The 11,243-nt window shown below is 45.1% G+C and overlaps 1 protein-coding gene and 1 long non-coding RNA gene across 2 annotated transcripts; both read right to left on the bottom strand.

The window, feature by feature from the left end:
* Window positions 1–5,049: 5,049 nt before the first annotated feature.
* Window positions 5,050–7,498, bottom strand: LOC103637885 (probable fucosyltransferase 7). The gene is made up of 2 exons (XM_008660905.2): window positions 7,179–7,498; window positions 5,050–7,085 (listed from the first exon to the last, which is right to left on the bottom strand). The coding sequence occupies exons 1-2, from the start codon at window positions 7,372–7,374 to the stop codon at window positions 5,608–5,610; spliced, it is 1,674 nt and encodes a 557-aa protein (XP_008659127.1). The 5' UTR covers window positions 7,375–7,498; the 3' UTR covers window positions 5,050–5,607.
* Window positions 7,499–9,940: 2,442 nt separating this feature from the next.
* On the bottom strand, window positions 9,941–11,035 carry LOC109942422 (uncharacterized). The gene is made up of 4 exons (XR_002265229.1): window positions 10,838–11,035; window positions 10,645–10,764; window positions 10,271–10,462; window positions 9,941–10,128 (listed from the first exon to the last, which is right to left on the bottom strand). It is a non-coding gene; the product is annotated as an uncharacterized lncRNA (long non-coding RNA).
* Window positions 11,036–11,243: the final 208 nt, after the last annotated feature.

Genomic DNA, 11,243 nt, shown 5'->3' with positions numbered 1-11,243 from the left:
ATTCCATATTACAATAACAGTCAACCATGAACTAGATAAAAGAAAAAGTAACATTAATGACTAAACATTGCTAAAATCAGCAAAAGCTTGTTCAATCTCAGGATCTTCAAGTTGATGTTGCTTTCGATCATCTGCTCTCTTCCAATCTTTAAGGCAAGTTATTGCCTCCACTGTCTCAGGTGCAAGAGAAGACCAATTATTCTCCCAACTATGTTGAATGTTGCTTTAGACGAAGACGTGGAAACACGAACAAGAAGTCTCTAGCAAAATGAGACAATACTGAAAAACTGTACTTATGTTCACTCCACCATTCAAGTAACTTTACCTTATCACCCTTTAAGGTTCGATCAGTGGCTGCAAAGTTAATAGACAGATAATGATTCAATTCAACATTAGGATTCCACCTTTGACTTACTAATGAGGTAGTAGTTTCTTTTCTCTGGGACCTCTTCCATAAGTGGGATGTCAATGAAGTTTTTGTGTCATGCTCAGGCAAAGTACCTAAAACTTCATTTTCACAATATTTGTTATAGTAAAAGCCAAACACACGAAATAATTCATCATTTACATAATTAAAGGCATCTAAGTAATCCATATCTAGCAAGTCACCAATTCTTTACAAGGCAGTTTGTAAACCATCAAGTTTCTTACGAGGATCCAAAATAGTTACAAAGCAATATATATGAGATATTGTATCAAAGTATTTCAGAAATTTTACCTCCATTGGGGCTACAACAGTTCTAAGGAGGGAATCAGATTTATGTTTAGAAAATGATTCAGTAATTAACCGGATGTAATCAATCACTAAACAAGAAGTTGGATAATAAACACATGATAGAACATTTGTTGTTGCATAAAAGGGCATTAGAAACTCTCTAAAATGTCTCACAATATACCAATCAGCCTCAGTTAGTACCAAATCAAGATCTTGAGCATTAGCATTCATAAAAACAGTAATAATTTTTCATAACCATCTAGTTTCTTAAGCATTAGGTAGGTTGAATTCCATCTAATCTTCATATCAAGGCCAAATTTCCTAGGTTTCATACTATTTGCTTTGCAATACTCAACAAACTTTGTAACCATTTGAGGGGTACTAGTTATGAAGCGAATAGCAGCATGAATATTGTCCAAAAATTTACTAACAACTGTTATGCCATCCTGAACAACCAAGTTTATGATATGGCACACACATTTTGGTGAATAACAAAACCAGCAATGTATGACTGCAATTGAGGGGTAAGAACTTCATTTGCATTTGTATTTGAGGAAGCATTATCAAGAGTAATAGAGATAATTTTATTCTTTATCTCAAAATCATTAACCACCTCTAGAATATGATTAGCAATGACAGTACCAGTATCTAAATCATTCATTACTCTAAAACCAATAGCGCACTTGTTCCAACAATATGAATTATCCAAATAGCGGGCAACAACAGAAATATAACTAGTCTTTTGGTGTGATGAAGTCCATATATCAGAGGTTAAAGAAAATGAAAACTGAATATTCTTAAAATTTTATTTCAGTGCAACAAGCTTTTTTTGGTACAACGACATCAAATCTTATTTTGTAGTAGTTCTAACAGATTAGTATTGTGGATAGAAAGCACGCTCAATCAAATTCTTAAAATTTTGGCTTTCACCAATCATAATAGGTAAGTCTTTAGAGACAATGTAATTACTAATTTTTTCACATGCTACCTGTGGGTTGTAAACCCATGTACTTACAGTGCCATCGGCAGCGAAGTTCTATTGGGTTTGCACACCTCCACCAATAGTTTGCCCTACCTTCTTCAAACATGCTTTGAAGTGATAATTCAAATGTCCAGTTCCACCAGTAGAATCTGCACTCAACACAGATTTACAATAATGGCATATAACAATAAAAATTATACCATTCTCAACAATTTCCTGCTTATCCATATGATTCCAACACTCTTCCCTAGAAACAGAGGCTTTAGATTTTCGGGGTAGTGGCATTGGCACATGATCACCATCGTCCCCATCATCGTTTGAAACAGGTCAACCTCCAGCAACATCTGCTGGGGAGGAGGCACTGGCCACAAAGGATTCAGCTTCAACATGAACCCTATCAGTAGATTCGGTACTATCCAAGGCAGCATTTCCTACGATTGGGGAGAGTTGGGGAGGACTGCTACAACCATCTTTCCTACTAGCAGAAGACTTCCTAACAGCTGTCCTCTTCCTCCCCATGGTGGTTGGTGGCTTGGTTAGTGCCCAAGATTGGTGACAACAAAAGGCCGAGAGGGATAGATAATAGTGCTCGAGCCTGTGCAGTTGGGCGCCTGGGCCCTTAGGGAGCACCCGAGGGGAGCTGATTCAACTAAATCCAGATTAGGGTTTCAATAAAATTCATACAGTCCATTACTCCATTTAATCGCATCATTAATGAGGCACGATGTGGGGAACAGAGGTTGGATGAGAATCGAAGGATCAAGCACTTACTGCTCTATCTTGGAAAAAGGCATGAATCTTAACAAGCCACCGTGCTTCGGCGCGTGCCTAAAACTGGCCACCAAGACCAAGACAGTGCATCGGCTAACACACATACCTTGGCAACTGGCCACCACGACAGTGGATGGGCACGCGCGACCACGACGACAACATCGCTGCATCGGCACGGGACGCTGAGGACGAAGGAGGAAAGCACGGCGCGGCAAGGCGGTTGAACTGTGGAAGCAAAAGCACGCCGGTGGTCGCTATAGCCAGAGGCGGCGTCGGTAGCGGGCTGGACTGGATGGCGGTGGAGTGGGAGAGGCGTGACCGGGAGATAGGGATGAAAACGGTCGCAAACGGTGTTTATTCGGTAATCAGTTTTTTAGTCGTTTTTCTTTGATTGCGAATAAATAGAATATAGAATCTATCATACAAATTTGTATTCTTGTTTTTAACATTCAGCTTGTAAAGATTCATAAAAGATAAACCTTAAATTCATCCTATATTTTTTTAAATAATAGATATAAACTTCGGTATGGATTCGGAAATAAATTCGGTAATTTTTTCAACTATTTGTGTTGTAGGGACCAAATAACACATAAAACAATTTATGTAATATTTTATTCATATTTGTACTAATGTGCTTGATAACATAGGAAAAGATCAATATCAAATTTTATACATATCTATTTTAAAATATTAAATTTGTCCTAACAGTTCGGATTACCACTTTCATCCCTACCGGGAGAGAGTGGGAGGAGACATGGGAAGTGGGAGAGGCGTGACCGGCTGACCGCGTGCGCGTGAACCCTAAAAGCCTAAAAACCCTAATCTCGTGCCCCTTACTGTGCCGGGCCGGCATGAGCATGGCCCACGACGACGTGCCGGGCTGTGTAGCACGACGGGCCGAAAGTTAAAGCACGACCCAGCCCACGATTCATGTCGTGCTAGCCCGCGAACAAATCGTCCATGCTGGGCCGAGCCTTGTGCCTTGGGCACGGCCCAAACTTTCAGGACTACTTGCAAGTGACGATCTGAAATCGAGCCTAGCAGCTTGCGGACACATTTTTTTCAACTGTTCCGTTTAGGTGTGTTTGGTTGAGGAACGGAGGAGAATGGATCGGCTCCATTCCTGTTTTATAGACGTTTGGTTTCCAACGGAAGAGGAGTGCAGCGACTCTGAAGTCTATATATGACAAATATGACAAATATTTAGAATGCTCCTATTACACCAAAACGACCGGATGCGAACGCTCTCGCGGATTTAAGCGCTCTCCTTCCTTTTCTCCCCTCCACACTTATATACCTCTCCAAGCAAACAAAACGAAATGGCGCTCCGCTTTGTTCTACTCTTTAACCAAATAAAAAATATAGCGGTTTCGTTCTGATTATCAAACACAGAATGAAATTGCTCTATTCTCAGAAACGGGAACGGAGCCACTCCATATCCAATTGGCTCACCAACCAACCAAACGCACCAACTTCCTTACGTACCATACGCACATGCATGCCAACGCTGGGAGCTGAGCAGCTACGAGAAGTTGAGGTTCCTCCATCTTCTATGTCGGCAAAACCGCAACGCGATCAGATCGATTACCGTTGCACGCACGTCTGGGCTTGGTTGTACTACTACATCGATATGCTACTATATGCTAGGCAGCTGGCTTATTGTTGACTGCAATAAACATTTGCCGGATCAGAGTCCAACGACGTCAGCAGCCGTCGTCGACCGCCGGAGCAAGGGAACTGAGAGCAGCAAAAGGCAATCGTGGGCGTCCCCCCGCGCTTCGCCATCCATGTCTGCGAATTGTCGCCCAGTCAGATCCGCCTCCTCGACATGCATGCATGTTAGCGTTACAGCAACAGTGTGGCACAAATCATTGTGCGTGCGGCCCATGCGTCTGAATCTGAATACGAACTCCCTCGAAACTGCAGATTTTAACTAATTTGGTGTGTGCCGTTAAACTTTTTTTTTTTGCAAAATTTAATTCAATATAGTAGCTACTAGTCGTGAGCAGGGTTCACAATTTCCGTTTCGCACGATCCGAATTTCGTTTGGTTGACTAAAAATTTGACTTTTATATTTTAAATCGATATCCGTTTAAAACCGGACCGAAATTCGTTTTTTCCGGTTAGAAGCGAAAATGAGAAAATTTACTGAAATTCTTCTGTGTCCTCGTCCCGAGAAAAGTAAGCCGTGGTCGTGAGACGGAGAGGGAGAAGCAACAGTAAACATCACGCATAAAGCGACGATGACCCGTTTGTTTTTTAAGTAAAAAGTCCAAATTACTCTACTCCCCTTTGGTAGTTTTTTTTATTTTATTTTACTTTACCCCGCCGCTCCTTTGAGTTAATTCAATTCATCCTTTAATAAATTTTGTCATTATTATTTCTTTACAAACTGAAGTATTTTTTAGTTCATTTTACTCATCTACTCTTTTGAGTTAGTTCAATTTACCTCTTAACAAAATTTATATTTCTTTATTTTCTTTCTGTACAAACTAGGTTTTCAGTTCAAATTTTGTTGGCATTATTTAACTAAAAAATGAATTAGTATAAAAAACTAAATATATATATTGTGATGAAAAAAATAATATTTTTGTGACATAAACTATAATGTCCTCAACCATTCAAAAAATATAAATTTGAAATTTAGCTTATATATTTTTTGATGTGATCGAGGACATCATATGACATACTCCTCCTATTCTTTTTAAATTATCGTATTTTGATTAAAATAAACTAAGGGTCGATAAATATTCAAAAACGAGGTAATAGTGTGGAAGTATTGGCAGTCGACGGTGGGCACCGGCGAGGTTGTGAGCGTGTACCAGCCGAGCCACGAGGAGCACCAGCTCTCCGGCTACACGACGCACGACATGAAGGCGGTGGCGGAGATGTACGTCCTGGGCACAACAGACAAGATCGTCACCGGCGGCTGGTCGACGTTGGGCTACGTCGGCGGTCGGCCACGGCCTTGGTGGGCTCACGCCGTGGATCATGTCCATGCCCGAGAACCACACCACACCTTACCCGCCGCGCCGGCGGGCCAAGTCGATGGAGCCGTGCATGCACGGGCCGCCGTTCTACGACTGCAGAGCGAAGCATGTAGCACTGCGAGGAAACAAGCATCTATGCAGGATAAGAATCAATCGAACAGCTTGAGGCCGAAGTCCACATCTTCGCAGCGTCGCAGGAAGGGCATATGCGCCACCGGATCAAGATCCTGTTCCGCCCGGCAGACGAGCGACGGCGGCGAGTGCAGGCACGGCTCCACCGACGCGGCCCTCACGCAAGCCACGGCGGCCCTCTTCGTAGTCTGGTCCGGCAGCATCAGCAGCCAAGGCTGCAGCCCAGCCAGCGAGTGCGCGACGTACCCGAACGTCGAGAACCCCGTAGTCACCAACCGGTCAGAGTAGCTGAGAAGGAAGATCTCGGCCAGGGCGCGCTCGTTGTGCGCCCGCGCCTCCGTGTGCTGTTCCTGGTCGTGGCTCGGCTGGTACACCGCGACGACCTCGCCGGTCGCCGTCGCGTTGGTGTAGTACACTCTGTGCAGCTTGTCGTAGTACTCCGGCTTCAAGGAGACCACCAGCACGGCCTTCACCCTGGCCGTGGCCGCCGTGCCGTTGGGCGACGGCCGGGCACCCGGCGGCTCGCTGGTGCCGGTCACTCGTGGCAGGAGGTCGTGCTCCCGCGCGCACCGGGTGATCTGCTCGTACATGCCCTCGAACGTGAGCGAGAGGAATGGCACGAGGCGGACCTGTATGCCGAGGCGCTCGTCGGCGCCGGCGAGGTACCCGTCGTAGAACCTCTCCACGACCCCCCACGCTCGGTTCCCCGGGTGGAGGAGGTACCTGCCGAGGTGGTGGAACACGGACCCCTTCGCCGGGAACATCAGGTCCAGCTCGGCCCGGTACATGGGCATCAGGAACAGCGCCACGGCGAAGTAGCTGTCTGACCGGAGCACCATCCAGTTGAACCTGTCCAGCACGCGGTGGTCCTCCTCGCAGAAGGTGTGCTTCTGGAGCCGCAGCCGTATCTGCTCCAGGTGGAAGTAGACGTAGGGCGGCAGCAGCGCGCTGGCGTCGCCGCGGTCGTCGTCGTAGCGGACGACGTCGTTCTCAAGCATGCTCAGGTAGCTGTCGTTTGAGCGGGCCCAGAAGCCGCCCGTGTAGGGGAAGCCTGGAGGCAGGATCCACGAGGTCCCCGGGAACGGCTCGCAGAAAAGCCCCTCCATCTCGGGCGGCTCGTGGACGAGCAGCACGCGGCCGGTGAGCAGCGCGTAGAGGAAGGTGGAGACGACGCTGAGCATCCGGTTGCCCAGGCCCTGGAGCGGGAACCACACCACGTACCTGCATTCGGCGCGGCCGCCGTTGCGGCCGGACATGAGCTGGCCCATGGCCTCGCGGTAGTTCGCGGTGCCCGGTCCGCACCGCTGATGGTTGGACTCGTACTGCCTCAGCTTCTGGACCAGGTACGGGGACACCGGGAACGGCGACGGCTTCCATCGCCTGGACGCCTCGTACCGGCTGAGGCACGTCGCCGCGTCGAAGTCTGGCGAGAGGAGCCCGCCGAGAAGCAGGTCGTGGTGAGCGTTCTCTGGGGACGAGGACGCATTGCCGGACCCTGCGATGCAAACGAATGGAATGCTGAGTGCCGGCCTGCCGGGCCGTTACCGTGCAACGGATGCGCCTGTAGGCAAGAGAAAGGAGTAACTACTCTGCACTTCCGCGCGCTGCCAAACCAGGGAGTCGCCGGCAATGGAGGCGACAGCTCGGTCGCCGAAGAGGAAGAGCAGGAGGAGCAGCGGTAACGAGAGCAAGAAGACGGCAGTGACAGTCCCCAGACCAGTTGGCCGGCGTTTCTCTGCCTCGGGCACATCTCGCGCGCCTTTGATCGCCTTGGCGGAATCCATGGCACGCCAACGCTACCCACGCCGATGTCTAAACCAGGTGTCTCTTGTTCTGGACACCGGCCGGGCAGTTATCGAGAGGTCAACCATGGTATGCAATTAATTTCTTGGATGTGAGATCCTTGCATCTAGAAATGGTACGAGGTCATGTATAATTTAGATACTACATTGTGGTTCTCCAAGTATTAGATACATCTAAAAAATCTCTTATACAACCCAATGTATCTAGCTTGTTCGCTGCGGTTTGCCGTTGCTTTAATCCGGCTGCAGCTACTGCCGTTTGCTGCGGCTTTAATCCGGATGTGGTTGTAGCTTCTACGGTATTTTGTCTTCATGGATTGTAGCTACAGCCGTCCGAACAGCTACAACATCCGCGAGGACAGTCGAACGTATGTTCTGTATCTTATTCACTAGAACCTTTCAAGATACGACTCATTTATGTGGGTTGTATGAGTAGAAGTGTAGATACGTATCTAGATTTAGAGAACCATGCTAGAGACGTTTCTTCGTCAAGATATCGTTTCTTGTGTTTTTTTTTGCACTTACCACCAATACACTTTAAGATACGAGATATTTATGTGGGAGCTGCGTGTGGTATAGGTAGTAGCGCACCAGTTGTGGAGACGGGCTCCTATGATTAGGCTAATAAAGATGAGCAATTAATTTTGACCGAGTTTGTGGTTCCAACTTCTTTCAACGGCAGATTACAATGAGAGTGAACATTAACAAACAACTCTACCAGATACATATTCACTTATATCCTTAAGTTGGCTTTACAATATAGAAGATATGATAGTTCCAGCAGATCTTCTATCATATTACATTTCTCTATATTTTTTTATTTTTGAGATAGTTCTAAGGACATTCTCATCCAAAAAATTAGATGGTTTCCATAGCTAAAAATTAGTGTGCCAACTAAACATGATATGGTATTGTAGTAAACTATGTCTATACAAGAACTAAGGCATAAATAGATTACAGAAGAAGATATTTGACTGGCCAAATTTTGATTATGAAGAAACTATCTATCATAGATACTATTTCTATGTATAATATCTACATGATTTAGTAAGTATAGAGATAGGTTTTAGGTTTGGATTGCTTCCTTTTCTTGGATATCCAAGAAAAGGAAGCAATCCAAACCTAAAACGAGGAGATAAGCTATGTCCGACGGCATTAACTTATCTCTTCGATCCATGGCCTCACCCATTCCTCTCCCTTCCCCTCCTGTTTTGGTGGCTACTCTCTGTGCCATCCATTTGAACACGATCGGCAGCAAGGACAGGGCCGTGTCAAGGAAATTTGTGGCCCCGTACAAAAATCTAAAAGGGACAGAATAATATAACTCTTAATGCTAACATTGTAATAAATGTTTACAAAATGTTGTAATACTTTCACATTGCAATAGGATAATGGATATATCACGAAACATACCTAAACATGCATGTTTATTAAACTCTTTATTTGAACAACATCATTCTTCTAGTGTTTCTTGAAATGAAACGCTCAATTGTATTGTCATATTCAATCTTCTCCAAAATTGCACTCTCAAGTGCAATTGTAGCCAAATCAGTAAGTCTTTGTTGTGTCTGAAAGGGAAATAGGGTTTAACCTTTTCCTATAAATAATTTTGGTGGTTGAATGCCCAACACAAATAATTGGACTAACTAGTTTGCTCTAGATTATATATTCTACAGGTGCTAAAGGTTCAACACAAACCAATAAAAAGATCAAGTTAGGGTTCAAAAAGAAAGGAGCAAAAGAATCCGAAGAGCACCCTGGTCTGTCCGGTGCACCAGACCGTACAACTCCAAACTCTTCAGCTTCGGGTTTCTCCAGCGCCGCTCCGCTATAATTCACCGGACTGTCCGGTGCATCAGCAGGGCAACGGCTTCAACATAACGGTCGACTGCAACAGACACCTGCAAAAGTGCTACAGTGCGCGGACAGTTCGCGCAGAGTCAGAGCAGCCGCCAGAAGGCACACCAGACAATGAACAGTACCTGTCCGGGGCGACACCGGACTGTCCGGTGTCACATGAAGACAAAGCTCCAACGGTCGAAACCGTCAGAACCCTAACGGTTGGGTGACGTGGCTGGCGCACCGGACACTGTACGGTGGCCACTACAAGAAAAAAGGCAAAGAGTTTCGGCCAAAAACCCACACTCTTACTGAAATAAGCAGACACTCTTAGTATAAGAGTGTCGGTTAAAATGGATGCTCTTATTCGTATAGAAGTGTAGGACCGACACTCTTAAGTTAAGAGTGTCGGTTCAACACGCAACCGACACTCTTATGTTAAGAGTGTCGGTCAGTGACGTGGCGGACACTCTTACTGCCCGCGTGGTCACCAGCCTACCTCGGCGCATATAAGAATGTGGGAGCTGACACTGTTACTGAATAAATTTTTTTAATAACCAGTTTTATTTTTCTCCCTCCCCGGTTGGGAAGCCTCCATAACAGCACAATACAAGCACAACATTCAATATATCACAACACAAGCACCATATTCAATATATCATAACACAAGCACCATATTCAATATTCATACAAGTTTAAGTCCATAAGAAAGAAGTTCAAATCCATCTGAAACAAGTTCAAGTCCATACAAAACGCAATGATAGTAAGTTCCACACAAGCCTCCATATTAATTCATTCCGTTGGTGGGTCATTGGAGCCGTCGCCACTTGTGTTCATCAATAAGTCCATAAACGTGCTCTGATCTGGAGGCGGACTAGCATGATGTGAGCCCGAACCCTTTAAAAGAAACAAACATTTGTTAGTTTACCGAGTAACTAATTAAACATATACATAGACTGCAACATATACATGCATGTTTTCTAGTAACTGCTTAAACAACAAAGCAAATAGAGATGCAAAGGATATCAACTTAACGTACTGATCCTAGTGAGTGTGAGGGCAATCATGGTGAGTGTGACTGCCCGCTAGGAGGAAATCCCCACGGCATCGGCGATGGCATCTGTGTTTGCATCGGTGGCCAAATGTCTGGCTAGCGAGGTGCCCACGACATCATTTGCCCTCCTATCACACCTGATGGCATCAATTGGTCTTGGACAGAAGTTGCAGAACCCTGAAACAGAAGACACACTCTTGTTTATGATTAAGAAGTTACGATGATCAACAATAAAATTAACTATAGATCATGCGAATGACAAAAGTTTAAAATAGGTCATGTACATGCAAACATGCAGAAACACAGAGAGCAAGCAACCAATTATTATCAGACAAATGATGTTTAGTAGACGATTGTACCTGTGATCCATCCGCCGCTGCAGGGGAGCGATCCGATGATTGTCCAGACACCGGATGTGTGATGATAGGGGGTTGTTGATAAGGCGGCATGCCGAACTGAGTTCCGGCACCTCCGTACATCTACAAATAGACTATTCATCAGTTTTTCAGTTAATCGGACTTGAGAAACAACGAAATAAGAAAAAATTGATACCTGACGTAGCATCCAATTTTGCATTTGTTGCATCTGTTGCTGCACTTGTTGCTTATATTGCGTCATACTCTCCTCCATCTGAGTCATCTTCTCAAGCAACTCTCCTTCACGTGCAGATGATCGTCGGGGTCGATTCAACCCAGCTGAGAAATTGGACCGTCTAGTGTAACTCCGACGGGGGACAACACCGTCGTCGATTGCTAACCTGTAAGAGTATCATATATATATATATATATATATATATATATATATATATATATATATATATATATATATATATATATATATATATATATATATATATATATATAGTAAATGACAAAACGTCACTAAACAGTAACAACGTGACAAGCACATATACCTCCCATGCGGCACGCCTCCGCTAGCCTTATAAGTCGCCTTCGTA

This window comes from Zea mays, chromosome 9, assembly GCF_902167145.1.
Source record: "Zea mays cultivar B73 chromosome 9, Zm-B73-REFERENCE-NAM-5.0, whole genome shotgun sequence".
Lineage (NCBI taxonomy): Eukaryota > Viridiplantae > Streptophyta > Magnoliopsida > Poales > Poaceae > Zea > Zea mays.
Note: the sequence above shows the minus strand (reverse complement) of the source record. Positions and strands in the feature narration are given on the sequence as shown.